The following is a 20,376-nucleotide window of genomic DNA, read 5'->3' on the forward strand; positions in this document are numbered from 1 at the left end:
GCAGGGAGAGGCTTGAAGGAGCTGCCTGTGCAAGAGAAGCGGGGAGCCAAGGGCCCCCAGAGGTCAACCCAAAGGGAGACTTCATGGCCTGGGGGGCTTGGAGCGCTGCCCTCCAGCAGCTGTCTCTGCTGAGGCTCTCCAAGGCTGGCTCCATTTGCACCCTCCTGATGCACAACCCTCCTGGTGCATCCAAAATGACAGAATTACATCTTCAGGAGAAGAACAGGCTCAGGAGTAAATTCTTCAGAAGCCTGGAGTCCCTGAAGGGGTGGGACGGTGCCTGGTATGCCTCCTCCTCCTTTGGGCAACATCTTGCTCTGCTTTCCCTTGGCGGCTTGGAAGAGGCAGGGCTGGTCGTCTGGGCAGCCCAGGACCTCTAAACACAAGCTTGCACCCTGGGGTGGTCAGTTGGGTGCTGCGAATGCAGCCAACACAATGCAGGAGGCAGGAGGTGCAAGTTACCGGTTTCTGCAGCCACAGCAGCTGCTGTGATTCTCCAGCCCCCAGAGGCAGTGTTACTCCCTTGTCTCTCCAGACAGATGGGTGGCAGCAGCAGAGGGGGAAGGATCCCCATCCAGTCCGACTCCTTGCAATTCAGGAACCACGACGGAAGCACCAAAAGTCTCCCATGAAGGCGAGTCCTTTCCCTTTTGAGTGAATCCCCCACCCCACAGGCACCCCCCCCAAGTGCTGTGTGTGGGTTTAAGGTTCCTTAACTCGAAGCTGGAAAGGGCACAAAGGGTGCTGAGAGGGGGGTGCTTTGAAAGAGTGGCCGGAGTGCAGCACAGAGGAGTGGCTGCTTCTCCCCACTCACCAGCTGGACTCTTGAGATCCCAAAACCTCACATGGACCTCCCTTTTGGCTCAGGTGGTCCTGCAGTCCGAGCCAGAGACCTGGGAACCCATGGGGGGCTGGCGGGGGGCTGGCTTGTTTATGCACAGTGCCCAGGACGGGGTTGGGTGTTTTCTGGTCATTGAACTGGGAGAACAATGGCAGAGGTGGAGGAAGAGTGAACTTCTTGTGGCTCCTGTCCTTGTAGATGAGAGACTCCCCTCCATCACAGACAGGGCTTTCCAGGTGCGAGGCTTCAGAGCCCTGGGCTGGCGTGGCCTGCTTTGCAGTGGCCCCTTGGCGCAAGCAGGCAAGCCTCTGCCAGGGTCATTTCCTCCCAGGGAGAACCTGCAGGCCCAGACCTGGACTTCTCCTCCCGCCATCCCACTTTTGTGGCGCAAGCGGGGCAAGCGAGGGAGCAGCCTCAGAAGCCAATGCTGAGCCAGGGGCCCTCGGAGACCTCCTTGTGCCAGGCCAGCTGCCTCCTCCTCCTCCTCCTCCTCCTCCTCCTCCTCCTCCTCCTCCTCCTCCTCCTCCTCCTCCCGACCCACAGCAGAGGGAGAGCAGCTGGTTCAGGCTCTGCAGACCCCATTTCCCCAACAGGGCCAGGCCAGGCTATTCTTAGTCCCACAGGCCTGGGGGGGGGGGGTCCGGAGTGCAGCAGCAGCAGCAGCAGCAACAGGCTCCTCCACCAGGCACCCAATTGACTGCCAAACAGCTGCCCTTGCCTCCCCCACCGCCCCCAGGCTGCAAGTGGGGCTGCCTGGCCTCTCCACCAGGCTGGGCACAATTGGGAGACGGGTGAGGTTTCCAGAACTCTCTTTCTAGGCTCCATTAAAACAACAACAAAAACCCAGGAGCCAGAGGCAGCTTTGCCATACTTCTCCTGTTAATTGGGGGGGGGTGTCTTTCCAGCAAGAACCACGTGGGAGCCCCCATTTCGACCTCTAAATATGGCTGACATTCTGCTGCAAGGGCAGAAGCCTCTGTCACTCTCCTGCCATTTGAAATATTTGCATAAATAGTTTTTATTGTTTTACACCATGATGTCAGTGTTTGCTGTGCCTTAACCAGCTGAATTGCAGCTGAGAGGGGGGGCTTTCAAAGTGGGGCACCTTAAACTCTGGCAATGCCTGTCTGGCATGGTGGGGCTGTCACCCACCAATTAGCTTGCTCTGGTTTTAAAAAGGCTCTTACAACTGTTTTATTCTGATGGGCATTTCTTATGTTGGAGTCCTGAGTGCATTTTTATTTAGTTTTGCTCAGCTGTTGATTGTGGTGATATTTTTTATTGATTTTACAGAAAAAATACAAAAGGGTGTCTGTCAATACAGAGATTATAAATGTAACCATTATAACAAATGCAGGAATTCTGCACCCTTTCCCCTATTGTGGCTTCAATATTTCTAACAGATTTTCTCAGTAGTATAATATATATATTACATAAAATTGCTCTCTATTTCAGGCATTAGTGAGTACAAACTAGGTTAAATTTTTTAAAGGGAAACATTGATAACATAGAGCAGTACATGGTGCTGTTTTATGCTGCTGTTTTCACTTGGTGCTTTTTAAATCAGGTCTGGCACCTTTTCTGTTGTGATTTGGATTTCTGTTTGTAAGTTGCCTTGAGTTTGATTTTGTCATAGAGAGGGTGGGCTGTGGGTGTCCTAATTAAAAAAAAGAATAATAAGCATAACACAAATTGTGAACTGCTTTGTGTGATTGAAAGTAAAAAATACAATATTGTGGTGGTGGGGAGGGCTGGGAATGCCCCCCTCTTGCCTGAACTAGAAGTGCTTAGGGGGAAGATGTGATTCCGAAGCAAGTGTCTCAGCCATTGGGGGGGGGGGCTCTAGGTTATGCCTGGCCTGACCTGCACTCAGCTAGTAAACTGAGGAGACCATCCTCTCTGCACGCAGAAGGTCGGGGCAGAAGCATACTGATCTGAAGCTCTGGAATGGTGTAATGTTGGAAAATGTCGATCACTTCTCCTACCTGGGCAGTTATCTTTCCACAAGGGCCAACACTGATGCCGAAATCCAGCATCGCCTGAGCTCTGCGAGTGCAGATTCGTTTACAAAGCTATTGTACTACCAACCTTACTGTACGCTTGTGAAACATGGACCACCTATAAACGCCATCTTCAACTCCTCGAAAGATTCCCTCAATGATGTCTCCAAAAAATTATACACATCACTTGGGAAGATAGGCGAACAACTTCTTTGGACTGGTCATGTTGTTTGGATGCCTGATTATCGTCTTCCAAAGCAACTACTCTGTTCCCAACTTAAGAATGGAAGGCGAAATACTGGTGGACAACAAAAGAGGTTTAAAGACGCTCTCAAGGCAAATCTTAAAAATGTGGTATAAGCACTGATAACTGGGGAACACTGGCCTGTGAGTTCTCCAACTGGAGAACAGCCTTGACCAAAGGCGTCATGGACTTTGAAAACACTCAAACTCAGGATGATAGGGAGAAACGTGCTAAGAGGAAGGAATGCTTGGCAAACCCTCACCTTGATCAACTCCCACCTGGAAACCTCTGTCCCCACTGTGGAAGGAAGTGTGGATCCAGAAATGGCCTCCACAGTCACTTACAGTGGCTGTAGACACCTGCTTCTTGGGAGAAAAGCAATGACAAACCTAGACAGCATCTTAAAAAGCAGAGACATCACTTTGCCAACAAAGGTCCGTGTAGTGAAAGCTCTGGTTTTCCCAGTAGTGATGTATGGAAGTGAGAGCTGGACCATAAAGAAGGCTGATCGCCGAAGAACGGATGCTTTTGAATTCTGGTGCTGGAGGAGACTCTTGAGAGTCCCATGGACTGCAAGAAGATCCAACCTCTCCATTCTGAAGGAAATCAGCCCTGAGTGCTCACTGGAAGGACGGATCCTGAAGCTGAAGTTCCAGTACTTCAGCCACCTCATGAGAAGAGAAGACTCCCTGGAAAAGACCCTGGTGTTGGGAAAGATGGAGGGCACAAGGATAAGGGGACGACGGAGGATGAGATGGTTGGATAGTGTTCTTGAAGCTACTAGCATGAGTTTGACCAAACTGTGGGAAAACATAACAAATTCCTTCCAGTAGCACCTTAAAGACCAACTAAGTCAGTTCTTGGTATGAGCTTTCGTGTGCATGCACACTTCTTCAGATACCTTCAGATACTATGGCAGACCAACACGGCTACCTATCTGTAACTCAAACTGTGGGAGGCAGTGGAAGACAGGAGGGCCTGGCGTGCTCTGGTCCAGGGGGTCACGAAGAGGCGACACCACTAAACGACTAAACCAGTCACTTACAGACTCAACGTTACAGATAGGTAGCCATGTTGGTCTGTCATGGTCAAAACAAAATAAAAAAATTCCTTCCAGTAGCACCTTAAAGACCAACTGAGTTAGTTCTAGGTATGAGCTTTCGTGTGCATGCACACTTCTTCAGATACACTGAGTGTATCTGAAGAAGTGTGCATGCACACGAAAGCTCATACCTAGAACAGACTCAACGTTAATACTGTGTTCGTGGAGGACAATCATACTCAGTTCTGAGTGATCGCCAAAGAAGACTAAACAAAACACCAGGATATTGGAGGCGCCACATGAGAGGGACATAATATTTGGCCCTCTGAGAAGAGCCAGAGGAGGGAGAGCGAACTCCATAACGAATAACAGGAGCTGCGGATGCAGTCGAGCTGAGCCGGGCGGAGGAGAGGAGGGAGCTGGAGGAGAGCTGGGCAACCGCCTCAGGATCAGCTCCTCGCTTCTGAGCACGTGCAGATTGGTGACCTACAGCTGCAGCCGAGAGCAGCCTTCGCGGGCCAAGGAGCTGGGCGGCGGCACGCAACCCTCGGGCACGACAGCTTGGCAAACTCCCCGCGCCCGCCGCCTCCTCGTCGTCTTCGCCGCAGCTGCTCGGCAGATGCACCCCGCGGCCCGCCAGCCCCTTTCCGGAGAGGCTCGGGGGAGGCAGGCGGGGCTGGGGAGGGGCCTCTCCGGCCCAGCGCGGGGGCCAGATGTGGCCATTCGCAAACTCTCTGCCCATGCCCCGGGGCACGCTCGGCTCCACCGTACGCGCCGTCGAGGGGGCTCACGACCAGCGTCTCCCGGACTCCCTGGTGTGGCTCTCCAGACCCGAAGGCGTCTCTTCGGCCCCCACGATCCTCTGCAGGGCCTGATTGGGGTTTGATGAGGCCCTCAGCTCCCGAAGTTAATGGGGGTCCAGCTGTCCTTTGTCAATAAGAAATTGTCGCTGTTTTTTGTGTTGAATATATGCTATATGGCAAATTATGGACCTAATAGGAGCCTACACAACACAAAACACTGTTCCTGTATGTAGGGTTTTTGTTTTTTTATCTTATATTTTGGAAATGTACATCCAGATTTTTTTCTTTATATTTTCTGGTGGGACCCTAAGCTATAGCTTGTGTAGCTTATCCGTAAATCCGGCACTGATCCCCTGCCCTGGCCCCGACGGCAGGGGCGGGCTCCGCGGCAGGGCTGCCCCGAGGGAGCGGGCGAGCCGGCTGCGTCTCTTCCAGGCCCGCTTTGCCCACCGCAAGGCGCAGCCTCTTCGGCCGGGCAAGGGCAGCAGGGCTGCAGGTCTTCGCCGGCTCCGGCTGGCTCCCCACTGGACGCCCGTCGGGGCAGAGACCGGCCGTCGCGGAGCCTGGCGCGGGCGAGAGGGGCGGGGCAGGGGCGGGGCAGCGGCCCTCGGCGCGCGCCAATGAGAGCCTTTCCTGCATTCGCCTCCTGGCCAATGGGCGCGCTGCGTCGCCGTCGCCATGGTAGCGGCCAGCTGGGCCCCAGTCCGTGTTTGGCGTCTCCGCGACGACGTCTCCGGGCCCCCACCTCGAGCGGCGCCGGTCGGAGGGATGGAGCCGGAGGGCGGGTGAGGAATGGAAGAAAGAGACGGAGGCGCAGAGGGAGGGGGAGGAGGCGAGGAAACGCCGAACACGTGTCTTTCTGCACGTGTGAATGGGGGCCGTGGTCTCCTGAGCCGCATGCCGGTGGGCGGGCAAAATCAAAAGTGGGCACCACCCAGGCAATCAGGGGGCATGCTCACAGCAAACTCTAGCCAGGCAAAGGCCCCTGAGAAGGGCACATGGCAGGGGTGGCATGGCCTGCTGGGAATGCCAAGGGCCAGGCAGAGGCCCAGGGATGGCCACATTTAGCTCCAGGCCTGTTTGGGAGCCCGTTATTTCAAGGACTGCCCACACCGCAGAAATCTACCCATGTTGAGGTGGGATTTGGGAGGTTTCGCTTGGGTGCCCCCCTTTAAGATTCATTCAGCTGAGAGGCCTCAGAGACAGGCCTTCTTAGTGGTGGCTCCTGCCCTGGGCACGGAATCCCCTTCCTAAAGCTCTGCACTTGGAGCCATCCTATGTTGTGAATCGCCCTGAGATCTACAACTAAAGGGCAGTATACAGATTTAATAAATAAATCTCAGCCCCATGTGTTCCCTGACCTTCAGTTAAAGACTGAAATCCCCCCTCCCCCATGAAATAATGAGGTCAAGCCTGGTTTTAATTTCATTTATTGCTGTGTGACTTTGGCTTGGTGTTCTGTGTTATGCAGGGGCAAAACTAGCCTCTATCTTACCCGGGTCAAAGACCCAGATTGGCACACATACCTCATGAATATTTGCGTACACACACACCCAGCCTGCGAGCCTCAATTCCGCCCCTCTGGAGGCTTCGCCAGGGCAACAAAACCTGGCTAGCCCCCCCCCCCCAGCTATGGCACTGCCAGGCCTCCCACCTGCCCATCTTTTTGATGAAGAGCAAGATGCAAATTCTAAAAATAAACAGAGTTTCCCATTTTCTTCTTGGAGTGAAGGGTCTGTGCTATTCATTTTTCTGCCTGGAGCAGAGCCAAGTCTGACTGCCTTTCCGCCTTCCTGAACCTCTGCAGGTCCCTTCAAGGCCCACCTGCGCCCAGCGATGGAGAGGCAGCGGCGCCCCCTGTCCCCGAAGCCCCCTGCTGCATGCCGGAGCCCCCTTTGTGCCCGGGAGAGGAGGGGCAGGAGGCGGCGGTGGTGTACGGCCCCAAGGAGATGCTGCCTGAAGACCCCCCGGTGGTGGTCCACACCCCGGCCTACTCAGTGGAGCTGCCTCCCTGCCACGGGGTCCCGGGACCCACTCTGGGGGAGCTGCCGGCCACGGAACAGGAGGCCATCCCCGTCGTCCCCCTGGAGCCCATGAGGGAGCTCCCCATTCGGGGAAAGTGCCTGATCTACAACTGGCAGGAGGAGGTAAGGTTCCCTGGGCTCCACACCCCTGGACGGGCAGGAGGGGGTGGCAAGGCGGGGGGGGGGGATTGTCACCAGGGAATTCCTGTTCCCTTCTCCCCCTGCATTTCCCAAGTGAAGAGACAGTCCCGCAGCAGCAGCAGCAGCAGCAGCAGCAGCCCCTAGGCCTGGGGGTCGGGCGCCTGACGGCCATCTAGTTCAAGCCCCTGCAGTTTGGGAATCACAACTAAGGAGCCCTGGACAGGTGCTACTCAGCCTCTGTTTTAAAACCTCAAACGAAGGAGAGTCCACCAGATTCCAAGGGAGGCCTTTCCACTGCCAAGCAGCTCTTATGGTCAGAAATCTTTAATAAAAAAATTAAAAAAGAAAGTTCTTCCCAATGTTTAGTTGGCAGTAGATGATCTATGGAGCCACACAGACCCAGCAGGAAATCCTCAGCCTCAACAGATAATAACAATAACAATAACAATTTACACCCTGCCCATCTGGCTGGGTTTGCCACCACTCTGGGCGGCTCCCAACAGAATATTAAAAACACGATAAAACATCAAACATTAAAAACGTCCTGAAACAGGGCTGCCTTCAGATGTCTTCTAAAAGTCAGATAGTTGCTTATTTCCTTGACATCTGATGGGAGGGCGTTCCACAGGGCGGGCGCAACCACCAAGAAGGCCCTCTGCCTGGTTCCCTGTAACTTGGCTTCTCAGAGCAAGGGAACCGCCAGGAGGCCCTCAGCGCTGGACCTCAGTGTCCAGGCAGAACGATGGGGGTGGAGATGCTCCTTCAGGGATACTGGACTGAGGCCGTTTAGGGCTTTCAAGCTCAGCACCAACACTTTGAATTGTGCTCGGAAACGTACTGGGAGCCAATGTAGGTCTTTCAGGACCGGTGTTATGTGGTCCCAGCAGCCACTCCCAGTCCCCAGACTAGCTGCTGCATTCTGGATTAGTTGTAGTTTCCAGGTCACCTTCAAAGGTAGCCCCACATAGAGCGCATTAAAGGAGCCCAAGCAGGAGATGACTAGAGCATGCACCACTCTAGATCAGATCTCCAGCACCACAAAACTCCCTTCAACCTTCAGCTAACTGTCCCCCCAAAACCTTGAGCCTCAATTGTCCTGCATAGGCTGGCTTGGTCATGGTTGCCATTCTGGGCAACTGGACTATATTTCCTTGACAAAAGACATGCCTGGTTCAGCTTTCCCGATGGGTGATTAACATTCTGCAGCCTTTAACATGTGTTGGGGAGTATTGTTTTGGTTTGATTTTGTCCTACTTATTTTGTGCTTTCATCCTGTATTTTAATCTTGTGAACTGCCCTTAGATCTTCGGAGGAATGGCAGTATATACATTTAATAAATAAAATAGAAATAAAATGCCCTCTTCCCTGCTGATTGGGGAAGGACTGTCTACGGATTGGGTGGCTGCCCCTCGCTGCCTAAAGGGAGGAGAGCCCTGAATGTGCCAGGAGACCCCAGGGAGAGGGAGCAGCTGGCAGCCCCTTGCCCTCCCCTAGGTGGAGTTCTCTGGCTAACCTGCAGCCGCCCTCTCTGCCCTCTTCCAGAGAGCCACCAATGACCTGGACCGCGTGCCCTGTCCCGAGTGGGGCACAGAGGCCTCCTTCTACCGGCACGGGCACCGGGGGCTGCTCACCCAGCAGTTTCTGGCTGGCCTGAGCAGCACCACCACCATGAAGGACGCCTACCGCAGGCCCTGGAGGACGGGGCTCCCCATAAGAGGTGAGGATCTGGGGAGGGAATGGGGGGGGGGTGCAGAGCCGAGAGCTGCCTTTCCAGACGGCCAAGGAAAAAACTTTGCCACAAAAGTGCCAGGTCGGGAGGCCTGTTTATTGTTTGCTTTCCGGTTTCTCCTCATTAAGCAGACAGACACGTTTTGTTCTCGGGTCCAGACCCGCCCAAAGCACACCCGCCTCCAGCTCTGTCCCTGACCTGGAGGGCTCTGACCACTCAGCCCTCCTGCAGAAATGGCAACACAAGGCGGGTGGGTGGTCCCTGTGGGTCAAAGCCCCTTCCTCAAAACAGGGGCTCCTCCTTGGCCTGAGCTCAGTCAGATACGGGCCTTAAATGCCTTTGAAGCATAGAATTGTAGAATCAGAAGGGGGTCCAGAGGGTCCTCTAGTCCACCCCCTGCAATGTGGGAATCTCGGCTGAAGCATCCATGACAGAGGGCCCCCCAAGCTCTGCTTAAAAGCCCCCAAGGAAGGAGAGGCCACCACTCTCTGGGGAGACTCTTCCACTGCCAAACCGCTCTTGCCGTCAGAAAGTCCTTCCTGCGGTTCGCTGGGAATCTCCTTCCTTGTCACTTGAATCTGTTGCTTTGGCTTTTCTCCTCAGGAGCAGCAGAAAGCCAGCTTCCTCCCTCTTCCATGGGGCAGCCCTTCTGGGGGCCTTTCAGGCTCTCTGGTGTGGGCTGCCTTGAAAAGCCAGCGTTCCATGGGAATGACGACATTTTACCTTTAGCTCCTCCTTTTCTTCTGGCTTTCAGTCTTCTTCTGTGTTTCAATTAAGCCCATTTCATTCCTGTTTGCTGCCCTGAGCCCTTGCAGAGCTGGGGGGGGGGGAGGCAGCAGCTCCACCTCCTCCTTCCAGTCTCTGGGGGTCCAGAGTGCGAGGGGCCACAGCAGTGGAGACCCTTTCCATGGGGTTTCCTGGAGGAGGCGGATCCTGCCCGACTGCTCTGGGGGGGCGTTGGGGGGGCACTGGCCTCTTGGACGTCTCCAGCTGCCGCTCAGGCAAAGCTCTTAGCAGCCTGAGCCCCGCCCCCCAAAACTTCTTCCCCCACCCCAGTCTAAATCAGGCTTCTCAAGAGTCACCCGCTGTAGGCAGGCCTGCTCTGCTCCCACAGGCTCCAAGCCATCGCCATGGGTGCTGCAAAGGGCTCTTCCTTTCCTTGTGGGTGCCTTGCAAGGCTGAGCTGGAGTCACTGGCAAAGCCCCCAAAGGCCATCTGGTCCCCCCTCCCCCCAACCTGACCGTCTTCTTGGAGTGATGATGTTGGATCTTTGTGAGGCCTGGAGAGCTGTAACCTGAGCTTACCTGGGTGGATCACCTTTGCATTCGCACCCTGAGCTGCTTTGTCTCATATAAAGAGGAAAGAGTGAAGCCGTTCCTGACCTCTCGCCTGGGTCCCCCTTTCCTGGGGAGCTTCCCCCCCCCAGCCCAAGCCCACTGGGCAGCCTTTCTGTGCAACATTCCTGTAGCCTGATGGGGATTTCACCACTGCTAGTGGATCAGGCCAGCGACCCATCTAGTCCAGCCTCCTGTTCTCACAGTGGCCCACCAGATGCCAGGGGGAAACCAGCAAGCAGGATTTGAACCCGAGTCTTCTCCCCTCCCGTGGGTTCCAGCAACTGCGATTCAGAAGCCTTGCTGCCAGAGCTGAGGCATTGTGGCTTTGAGCCCCCAATATCCCTCTTGTCCTCTCTGAATGTGTCTCGTCCCCTTTTCAAGCCTTCCAAGTTGGTGGCCTCACCACCTCATGTGGAAGGGAGTTCCATAGTTTAACGGTGCTGCACGAAGGAGGACTTCCTTTATCTGCACTGAATCTTCCAACATTTGGCTTTGTTGGGACACCCGGGAGTTCTGGTGTTAGACCAAAATATAAGCCCCGAGAGAGGGGGGGAAGAGCCCTCCCCTGGCTTGGAGCTTGAAGACGTCACTGCTGCCCAGGGAGGCAAAGGAGACTGGCATGTGTGGGGTGCAGGCAGAGGAGGACATTCTGCTCCCCCCTTGAGGCGCTGTCCTGCCTTCTGAGATCTGACCTCCTTCCTTGTCCTCCTCCCGCAGGGCAGCGTGAGGCCACGCTGGAGTGGCTCCTGTACCAGAAGCACAGGTGAGCGAGCAGCAGGCAGAAAGCCCAAAACACCAGGGCAGTAGGTGAGCCGTGGGTGGCCCCCTCCTTCCCCAGCTGGGCCCACCCTCCTGCCTCTGGAATGGGCTTTCAGAGGTGAGAGAGGCTGCCCCCCCCCCAGGTCTCACCCGCTGTGCCATCGCCCATTTCCCAAGTGGCAGAGGCTCCATCAGACCAGGAACACTTGCTTTGGTGCTCAAGGGGGCAGTCTGTCCTTGGGCTTCCGTGCCCCAAGGCAGCCCTGGATGAGAAGGTGTTACACAAAACAAATGAAATACCGTGAAAATCCCTGAAACAAGAAGTCATTTACTAGAAATATTATCTTATAGAATTAAACTAAGTAACAAAAATCAAAAAGTTTACAGAAAAAATTAGAAAAACCTAGAATTGAACAAAGCCTTAACGGGATGCCGGCTACAAACCTCGTTTCTTGAGTTTGTTTAAAATCTTTTAAGGCTTATGATTTCTCTATTTCCTTCTGAGGAAACTGAATAGTTCAGTGAAACGAGGTTTGTAGCCAGCATCCCATTAAGGCTTTGTTCAATTCTAGGTTTTTCTAATTTTTTCCTTAAACTTTTTGATTTTTGAAATTTAATTCTATTGTGTAATTCTATAAGATAATATTTCTAGTCGATTACTTCTCGTTTCAGGGATTTTCATGGTATTTCATTTGTTTTGTGTAATTTCTCGGTTACGTGACTGTCTTTTTTCTACTAGATGAGAGGGCAGGTGGGCAGGTGCCCCCCAGTGGCGGTGCGTATGCCCACGCTGCCCAGGACGGGTACGGTCCCGAGGGGGGGGCGTGGCACAGAGGGTGTCCTCCCAGGCGCGGAATAGCTGCTTAGGTGCCCACCCACGACTCCCAGGCCTCCCCCAGCTGTCAAAACCAAGGAGGAAGGGGGGGAATGTTGCTGGCAAAGGGGTAGGCTTGGGAGTCACAGATGTGCTAAATGTCATCCCCTAGCAAAGACATCTGGGGCGGTTCGCCCCCACTGCACCCCCTTCCTCCGCCCCTGATGCCCCCTTGCCAGAAACAGATTGCGGGGCCATTCCACGTCAGTTCAACGCAGTCATGCCACCCATTGTCTCGGATTTTGATGAAACTTGGTGTACACCCTTCCCTTATGGTTGAAAGAAACCCCCTTAAGTTTTTCCCCTCTATCTCAAACGGTTTTAATTTTAAAGCACTTCGAAGTTTCGTGAAACCTGTGTTTCTGTCCCTCTTGAGATCCTCGGCCTTGTGTGCATTTAATTTTCTTTCTCCATAACCAATGATCAGATCTCTTTGAAATTTTACACAGAGATCAATAACATGATTGTGGGAATGTTCTGGGGTGCAGGAGAGGATATATTGACTAATTATATCCTTATCCAACTTGTGCTAACAAGTTCCCAAAATATCAGCAGAGTTTATAGACATTCCCCTTTAAGTTCGCAACGGTAACGCTTGCACAGGTTCGCTAGAACCTCTATAATAATTACTCTGGTAATTTCCCCTTTGTTCCCTCTTAAAATACAAGACACGACACAGTCTTTATAAAAGTATAAAAGAGTTTACTCACGTTCTGTTCACAATATGATCCCAGAAGGTAGGCAGGCTTAAAAAGGTTACATGCACTTAGAAACATGCACTTATAGGAAGATAGTACTGTCCTCTCTTGGCTGAGAGCCAAGAGGGCATGTTGCTCCTTCAGAAGATGAAGATGGCAGAGAGGCAAGAGGCAAGAGGCAAGAGAGAGAGTGGCTGCCTGCCCTGTGCTTTTATCATTACCTGCACAGGTGAGGCCACACCCACCTCTGGTCACATGCGGAGGAAGTCCGTCCCCAGGAAGTTTACCTGCTTGCTGGACAGACATCCCTCCCCATGTTCTAACATGTACACTCTAGGAATGTTGTCATTGACTGCTCCTGTGTTTACATCCCACATACCCCTTCTCAGGCAATACAACATACACAAAACATAAACAACTTTATTCAACCACCCAGAGTCCCAGCTTCACACGTAGATTCTGGAAACTCTCTCTTGGTAGGGGTTTCGTCAGGATGTCAGCAGTCATCTCTTGGGTGCTGCAGTAGGATAGTTCCACAAGTCCATCCTGGATCATCTGGCGTATGTAGTGGTATTTAACCCCAATGTGTTTTGTTCTGGCCAGGAACTTCTCACTCTGCGTCAGCTTCAGGCAACTTTGATTGTCCTCTAGCAAGCTGACAGGCCCTTTTCTCACCAACCCAAAGTCCTTTATGAGTTGATCAAGCCAGGCGATCTCTCTGCAGGCTTCTGTTGCTGCAACGTATTCTGATTCTGTGGAAGATAATGCTACACAGCTCTGTTTATAACTGCCCCATGAAACAGGTCCATCACCAAACATGAAAACATGACCACTTGTTGATTTATAATCAGCATTATCCCCAGCCCAATCCGCATCAGTATACCCAACCAACTTAGGGTCTCTGACGGCTGGTAACCTTAATTTACAATTCATGGTACCCTTCAAATATCGCACCACCCTCTTTACACCTGCCCAATCATGCTCAGTGGGAGAATTCACTTTTCTGCTAAGAATCCCCACAGCATTTGCTAAGTCAGGTCTACATGTGGTAACTAAATACAAAAGTTTACCAATCGCCGACCTGTAGTCATTGTTGTCTGGCAACTGCTTCGAATCCTGCTGATTCTTCAGGAAGTCAGTAGCCATCAGTGTAGCAACTGGATGTGCGTCTTGCATCTGCATGTGCTCAATCAGCTCGTGGATCTTCTGTCTTTGGCTGAGAAGAAATGAGCCGTCCTCTTCTCTTTCCACCTGGATCCCGAGGTAGTACTGGACATCTCCTAGCTCCTTGACCTCCACCTCTTTGCTAAGGTGTTTTACTATCTGTGTATAGTCTTTCTCACTTGCTGTGGCAATAATCAGGTCATCAACAAATGCTAAGATATATGAGAATTGTCCATTATTTGACTTACTGTACAAGCACTTGTCAGCGTCGCCTTGCTTGTACCCAAGTTGCGTCAGCATTTTATGCAACTTCTGGTTCCAGGCTCTAGCAGCCTGTTTAAGTCCATAAAGTCCTTTCTGCAGTTTGCACACTAAATGTGCCTCATGTGGTTTCACAAAACCTTTGGGCTGTTTCATATAAATTTCTTCAGAAATCTGCCCATGTAGAAAAGCGGTAGCAATGTCTATGTGTTTCACTCTCATTTTCTTGGAGGCTGCAATGCTTAAAAGCATTCTTACGCTGCTGTACCTCACGGTTGGTGCAAAAACTTCATCATAGTCTTCACCAAAACGCTGTGAAAATCCCTGTGCTACAAGTCTAGCTTTGTAGCGCTGCACTTCTCCTTCTGACCCCTTCTTAACCTTGAAAACCCATTTACTGCCAATGGCCTTCTTACCGGGAGGCAGCTCAGTGAGTGTCCAGGTCTTGTTCTGATGCAGTGCATCCATCTCCTCCTGCGCGGCCTTCCTCCAGAGACTGGCTTCTACAGCTGGCATCTCCTGTATCTCTTCCCAAGTGGAAGGTTCCTGTGGAAACGCCGACCCTGCAAAGTAGGACAACCGTAATGGTGGGACACCTTTGTTGGTTCTGGACGAGCGTCTGACCTCTGGTTCTGGGACCGCATCAGCTTCCTCATCCTCCTCCAACGCAGGCATGTCCCCATCTGAGTCCTCATCTTCGTCTCTGGTGCCGCCAGGGTTCTGGTCCTCTGTGTCGCCTGTAGGGGGTGCTGTAACACTCGAAGGCAGATTAGTACTTTGTGGGGTCTCAAAAGGGAAATATACAAATTCTTGAGTCCTTTCTGACTCATCGGAAGAATCCACAACAGTGTTCTTAGTGTCTACCTTTCCATATTCATCAACATAAACCGCATGGTATGCATTTGTCTTACCAGTTTGTAAGTCCATAATTCTATATCCTTTGCCTCCAGAGGCGTATCCCACCAGGATACCTGCTTTTGCCCTGGAGTCAAGCTTGTGTCTGTGTTCCTTGGGCACGTGGAAGTAACACGGACTTCCAAACACACGTATGTGCGACAGATTGGGAGCTTTCCCATGCCAAAGTTCAAATGGTGTGCGCTCTGCACCTTTAGTTGGCAGTCTATTCTGCAAATAGACCGACGTGTACACTCCTTCGGCCCACAGCTTCTGTGGCAAACATGCATCCTTTAGCATGCACCTTGTCATGTCCATAATGGACCTAAACTTTCTCTCAGCTATGGCATTCTGCTGTGGTGTGTAAGGAATTGTGGTTACATGTGCAATTCCTTCCTTGGCCAGGAGAGCCTGCATTTCATTTGAGCAGTACTCACCTCCATTGTCGCTCATTAGCACAGCTGGAGCTCTTTGGAATTTATTCTTGACCATGGCAATGTATTCCTGGAGCTTGTCCACTGTCTCACTCTTCTCTTTGAGGAAATACACAACACAAAATCTTGAAAAGTCATCCAGAAATATTAAAATGTATCTATTCTTTCCCAGTGAGGGAACATTCATGGGTCCACATATGTCAGTGTGCACTATGTCAAGCACTTTGTTGCTTCTTTGTTCTGCACAACGTGGAAATGAAGGTTTTACAGCCTTCTCAGTAATACAGCTTATGCACTTTGCTGGAGCTTTGTTGCTCTGCTTTACCTGCAAACCTCTTACAAGATCTCTTTTCTGTAGATCCAGAATGACGTTGGTGTCTCTATGTCCAAGCCTTCTGTGCCACAGGTGCAGATCTGCTTCATCTTTCTGGCTGGAATGTGCCACTTTTGCAGACTGATTCTCTGAAAGATCAAGCTCATATACACCATTGATTAGCTCTGCTTGAGCAAACACTTTGCCATTTCTAGTCACCTTGCATTCTCCATTTCCAAATGTGATCTGGAAACCTTTCTTGTCCAGTGTGGACACGCTGATTAAATTGCAGCTCAGCTCTGGTACATACAAAACTCTAGAGATTGTGTTCTCAATGCATTCATTGTTTATATTGCATTTCAGACTCATGGAACCTGCACCTTTTGCTTTAACAATGTTCCCATCTGCAATTTCAATTTCAGATCCTTCTTCATCATTTATCTCATTAAAATAGTCCTTTTTATATGAAAAATGTGAACTGGCACCTGAATCTAAAATCCATTTATTACGTTTATTCTCACGATTCTGGACAGTTAAATTCCTTTCTTGCAGTAGCCATGTGCATTCACATTTCCCCTTCTTTTCTCCTTTTGGCTGAAAGGGGTGGGGTTTCTTGGCTTTAGGAGCCCTGCAATTCTTTGCAATGTGTCCTTCTTTGTTACAATTGAGACAAATCACTTTCTTAGGCATCTCTTTGGACTTTGTAAATTGCCTAGATGCATAACTACTGTCTTTGCTTCTAGCATTTCTCACTGGAGATTCAGCTCTATCTCTGCATTCTTCTTTTAAATAACCAATCAAGTCTTTAAAAGTCAGACCTTGTCTATGATCCATCAAACTTACAAATGCGCTAAAGCGTGGTCCAAGTGATGACAACAAAAATGCTATCTTTGTATCTTCATCAAAAGCTTTGGGAGTCAAATCAATTCTCTGAATAATCTCAGTGAACTTGTTGATGTGCTCTGTGAATTCCTCTTTTGAATTCATCCTCACTCTGGTTAATTTACACACCAAGTTTCTGAAGCAGTTTATGCTAGATTCTCCATACACGCGCTCAATATCTCTTAAGATTTGAGATGCATCATCTGTACTATTTATTAATGATAGCTGCTCATCACGAAGTCCACTCAAAATTATGTGTCTAGCTTCGCTGTTCATGCGTTTCCAAGCACTTATCTTGGCTAAAGCTTCCTCAGACGATCCCGTAGGTTGAGGGTTTAAAGCTTCCAAAATGTGCTTATAATCTAAACATGCTATCAAGCGCTGCTTCCAGTGTATGAAATTGTGTTCATTCAGCACAGGCATTCCTAGCTTTGCATCACTATCAAAAGCTGCTCTAGCCATCTTAAAATCCAAAAATTTGAAAATTCTTCAAAATTTCAAAATTTCTCAAAATTTTAAAATCAAAATCTCAAAAATCTCAAAATTCAAAACAAATCTTCACTGCCTTGGGTCACTGTGAACTCTGAGGGAAGGGGGGGGGATTGCTTAATCCCCACTGCACAATGGAACAAAGGACCATGTGCTTACCAGGAAGTTAACTCAGAAAAATACTACTCAACTCAAAATCACAATCCAATGCAATCCTTCAAAAATACGCAGAAATATGCAATACTGGGGCCAATAACCCTTTGTGGGAATGTTCTGGGGTGCAGGAGAGGATATATTGACTAATTATATCCTTATCCAACTTGTGCTAACAAGTTCCCAAAATATCAGCAGAGTTTATAGACATTCCCCTTTAAGTTCGCAACGGTAACGCTTGCACAGGTTCGCTAGAACCTCTATAATAATTACTCTGGTAATTTCCCCTTTGTTCCCTCTTAAAATACAAGACACGACACAGTCTTTATAAAAGTATAAAAGAGTTTACTCACGTTCTGTTCACAATATGATCCCAGAAGGTAGGCAGGCTTAAAAAGGTTACATGCACTTAGAAACATGCACTTATAGGAAGATAGTACTGTCCTCTCTTGGCTGAGAGCCAAGAGGGCATGTTGCTCCTTCAGAAGATGAAGATGGCAGAGAGGCAAGAGGCAAGAGGCAAGAGAGAGAGTGGCTGCCTGCCCTGTGCTTTTATCATTACCTGCACAGGTGAGGCCACACCCACCTCTGGTCACATGCGGAGGAAGTCCGTCCCCAGGAAGTTTACCTGCTTGCTGGACAGACATCCCTCCCCATGTTCTAACATGTACACTCTAGGAATGTTGTCATTGACTGCTCCTGTGTTTACATCCCACAATGATGAGGATTTCAGGAAAAAAATACACCAGGACTCAAAAGATTTTATAAATGCTTTAAAAAAGATCTATAAATGCAGCTTTTTTGGTGGAAAAACTAGGTTTAGAAAACCTAAATTTTCAGCATTAGGGCACAATGCAATCAAAAGGTTTTGATGGTGACAATTATTGCAAAGACATGTTCTTTCTCAACAAAGAATAAAATTTATGGGTCTCTTATGTCTGATCATTGGTTATGGAGGAAAAATAAAATGCACACAAGGCCGAGGATCTCAAGAGGGACAGAAACACAGATTTCAGGAAACTTTGAAGTGCTATAAAATTAAAACCATTTGAGATAGAGGGGAAAAACTTAAGGGAGTTTCTTTCAACCAAAAGGGAAGGGTGTACGCCAAGTTTCATCAAAATCTGAGATGGTGGGTGGTGAAACCCTTGTTTTTTGTGTTGATTTGATGTGGAATGACCCTGCAAGCAAGTGGGGACTGGGCACAATGGAGAGGGGGAAGCAGTGGAGCTCTCCAAGGAATGGGACCGGGGCACAGACTGTTAAGCTGCCCACTTTTGAGAGTGGCATGGAAGGGGCCTGGCGCCGAATGCCCGTTTGCCCCTTTCGAAGGAGCTGTTGCAGGAGGTTGGGCGAGGGATCCTTCTGATCCCTCCCAACCAGCGTGGCAGGTCAGGTGCCGTGAGGAGACCAGCGCAGTAGACTTTTCCTGAATTGAAGAATGAAAGAAAAGACCAGTTTGGGGAGAAGGCTGTGGGAAGCCTCCCTTCCTTGCCTCGACCCTTTCCTGGTAACTCCAGCCAAGGGACGGAAAAGAAAGCAGGACAGGAATCTGTGCGTGGGGAATAACAAAAGCATAGGTAGGCAAACGAAGGCCCGGGGGCCGGATCCAACCCCATCAGCTTCTAAATCCGTCCCATGGATGGTCCTGGTATCAGCATATTTTTACATGAGTAGAATGTATCCTTTTATTTAAAATGCACCTCTGGGTTATTTTTTTCTTTTCCTTCAAAATATAGTCCGGCCCCCCACAAGGTCTGAGGGACAGTGGACCGGCCTCCTGCTGAAAAAGTTTGCTGAACCTTGAACAAAAGGAGATTGGAGACCCCTTCCCTGAGAGGCAGGCGGAGGGTCTCGGGGTGCAGCATCCAGCCCCCGTGCCCCAGATCTCAACGGGGGGCCCTCCCTTCCCCCATATCCCACAGGGCCAGAGAAGGGAGGAAGGTTTGGGGGAGAGATGGAGCTCTCTGCCGAACTTTGCTCCGTCTCCTTTGGGGTTGACGCAGCACCCCAAGCTCAGATCTTCCTGGGAAATCTCTGAGGTCTCCTCAGTGGGGCTCCCAGTGGCAGGGAACTGGACATTGCCCCCCCCCATTCCAAGAAGCTGCTTCCCAGCCCTCTCTGTCTTCCTCTGCAGCAAGGAGCTGAAGGAGGAAGAGGACGACGGCCCCCCATGTGGACCCATGGATACCATCTCCACCACGCACGACCACTTTCGCAAAGAGGGCTTTGTGTCGGTGGCCCCTGCCCCCACCAAGGTGAGAGAGGGGCAGTGGCATGGGTGGGGCAGGCAAGTGCCCCCCCAGGGGCATCCCCCCAACCCCCCCCAAAAAGAAGCTGCCATGTGACTCTTGATCTCCCCCCCAGCCCCACGACTACCGCCTGGAGCAGCCGCAGACCTTCTGGTTGGAGCACTGCCGACAGGTGCCGGTGAGTGGCCCCCCCTCCCCGACACACCACCCCCACTCCAAATGCCCTACATTCTCTCTCCCCCCCCCCTGTGGTCCTGACTTTGAAGAGGCTCTGGAGGGCACTGAAAAAGGAAGGGGAGCAGGGTTCTCTCCTCCCCCCTTGCACCTGTTGCTTTCACGTGACAAGGCTGCCCCCCCCCAAAAAAAACCAAGACAATGCTGGCTCCCTGACAGGCAGAGGGAGGGGGTGGCCCACGGTGTGTTTCCCAGCCCCCAGCTGCCTTCTCACTGTTGTTTCTCCCCCCCCCCACAGGGCGTCTCCAATATCCGGACTGGTGACACCCCATTCAAGAAGTGTGCGACGTTCACGACCCCCACCACTGAATACCTCGACCAGCCGCTGCCCTACGGCCCAGAGAACTACCCCAAGCTCTAAGAAAATAAAGTGGGGCAGCTATTGGCAGATTGGGGGTGCTGCTGCTTGGGTCTTTTTCTCCCCTTGAAGTCCCTGGCTGGGGGGGGGGGACAGGATTTGAGGATCTCCTGGACAGGCAAAGTCTCTCTCTCCATTTTGGATCTGGCAGCGGAGTCAGGCTCCCAGGGCCAGGAGAAGGAGAGCAGGGAGGGCTGCCCCCCCCCAGGCACCTTCCGACCTCCACTGGCCCCCTGCTCCACCCCGGACAAATAGCAGAGGCTGCCCCAGGTTAAAAAGTCTGTATTTCAACAAAATATTTTGCACTATATTTACACCCGGAGGGAGGGGGGAGGAACAGCGGCGCTCTGGGTTGGCTCAGCCGGCTGAGTTGTGGCGCAGGATCCCACCTGCGGGGGGGGGGGGTCAGGAACCAGCCAGCCCCCCAGCTGGGCGTGGGGAGCACAAGCG

At 51.4% G+C, this 20,376-nt stretch overlaps 1 protein-coding gene across 1 annotated transcript; it reads left to right on the plus strand.

Moving 5' to 3' along the window:
* Positions 1-5,608: 5,608 nt before the first annotated feature.
* SPAG8 (sperm associated antigen 8) lies at positions 5,609-19,954 on the plus strand (the record flags this gene model as incomplete). Its single annotated transcript, XM_081880670.1, has 7 exons — positions 5,609-5,715; positions 6,738-7,077; positions 8,638-8,812; positions 10,879-10,924; positions 19,220-19,340; positions 19,450-19,512; positions 19,807-19,954. The coding sequence occupies 7 exons, from the start codon at positions 5,609-5,611 to the stop codon at positions 19,927-19,929; spliced, it is 975 nt and encodes a 324-aa protein (XP_081736796.1). The 3' UTR covers positions 19,930-19,954.
* Positions 19,955-20,376: the final 422 nt, after the last annotated feature.

This window comes from Podarcis erhardii, assembly GCF_964252035.2.
Source record: "Podarcis erhardii genome assembly, chromosome: 11".
Lineage (NCBI taxonomy): Eukaryota > Metazoa > Chordata > Lepidosauria > Squamata > Lacertidae > Podarcis > Podarcis erhardii.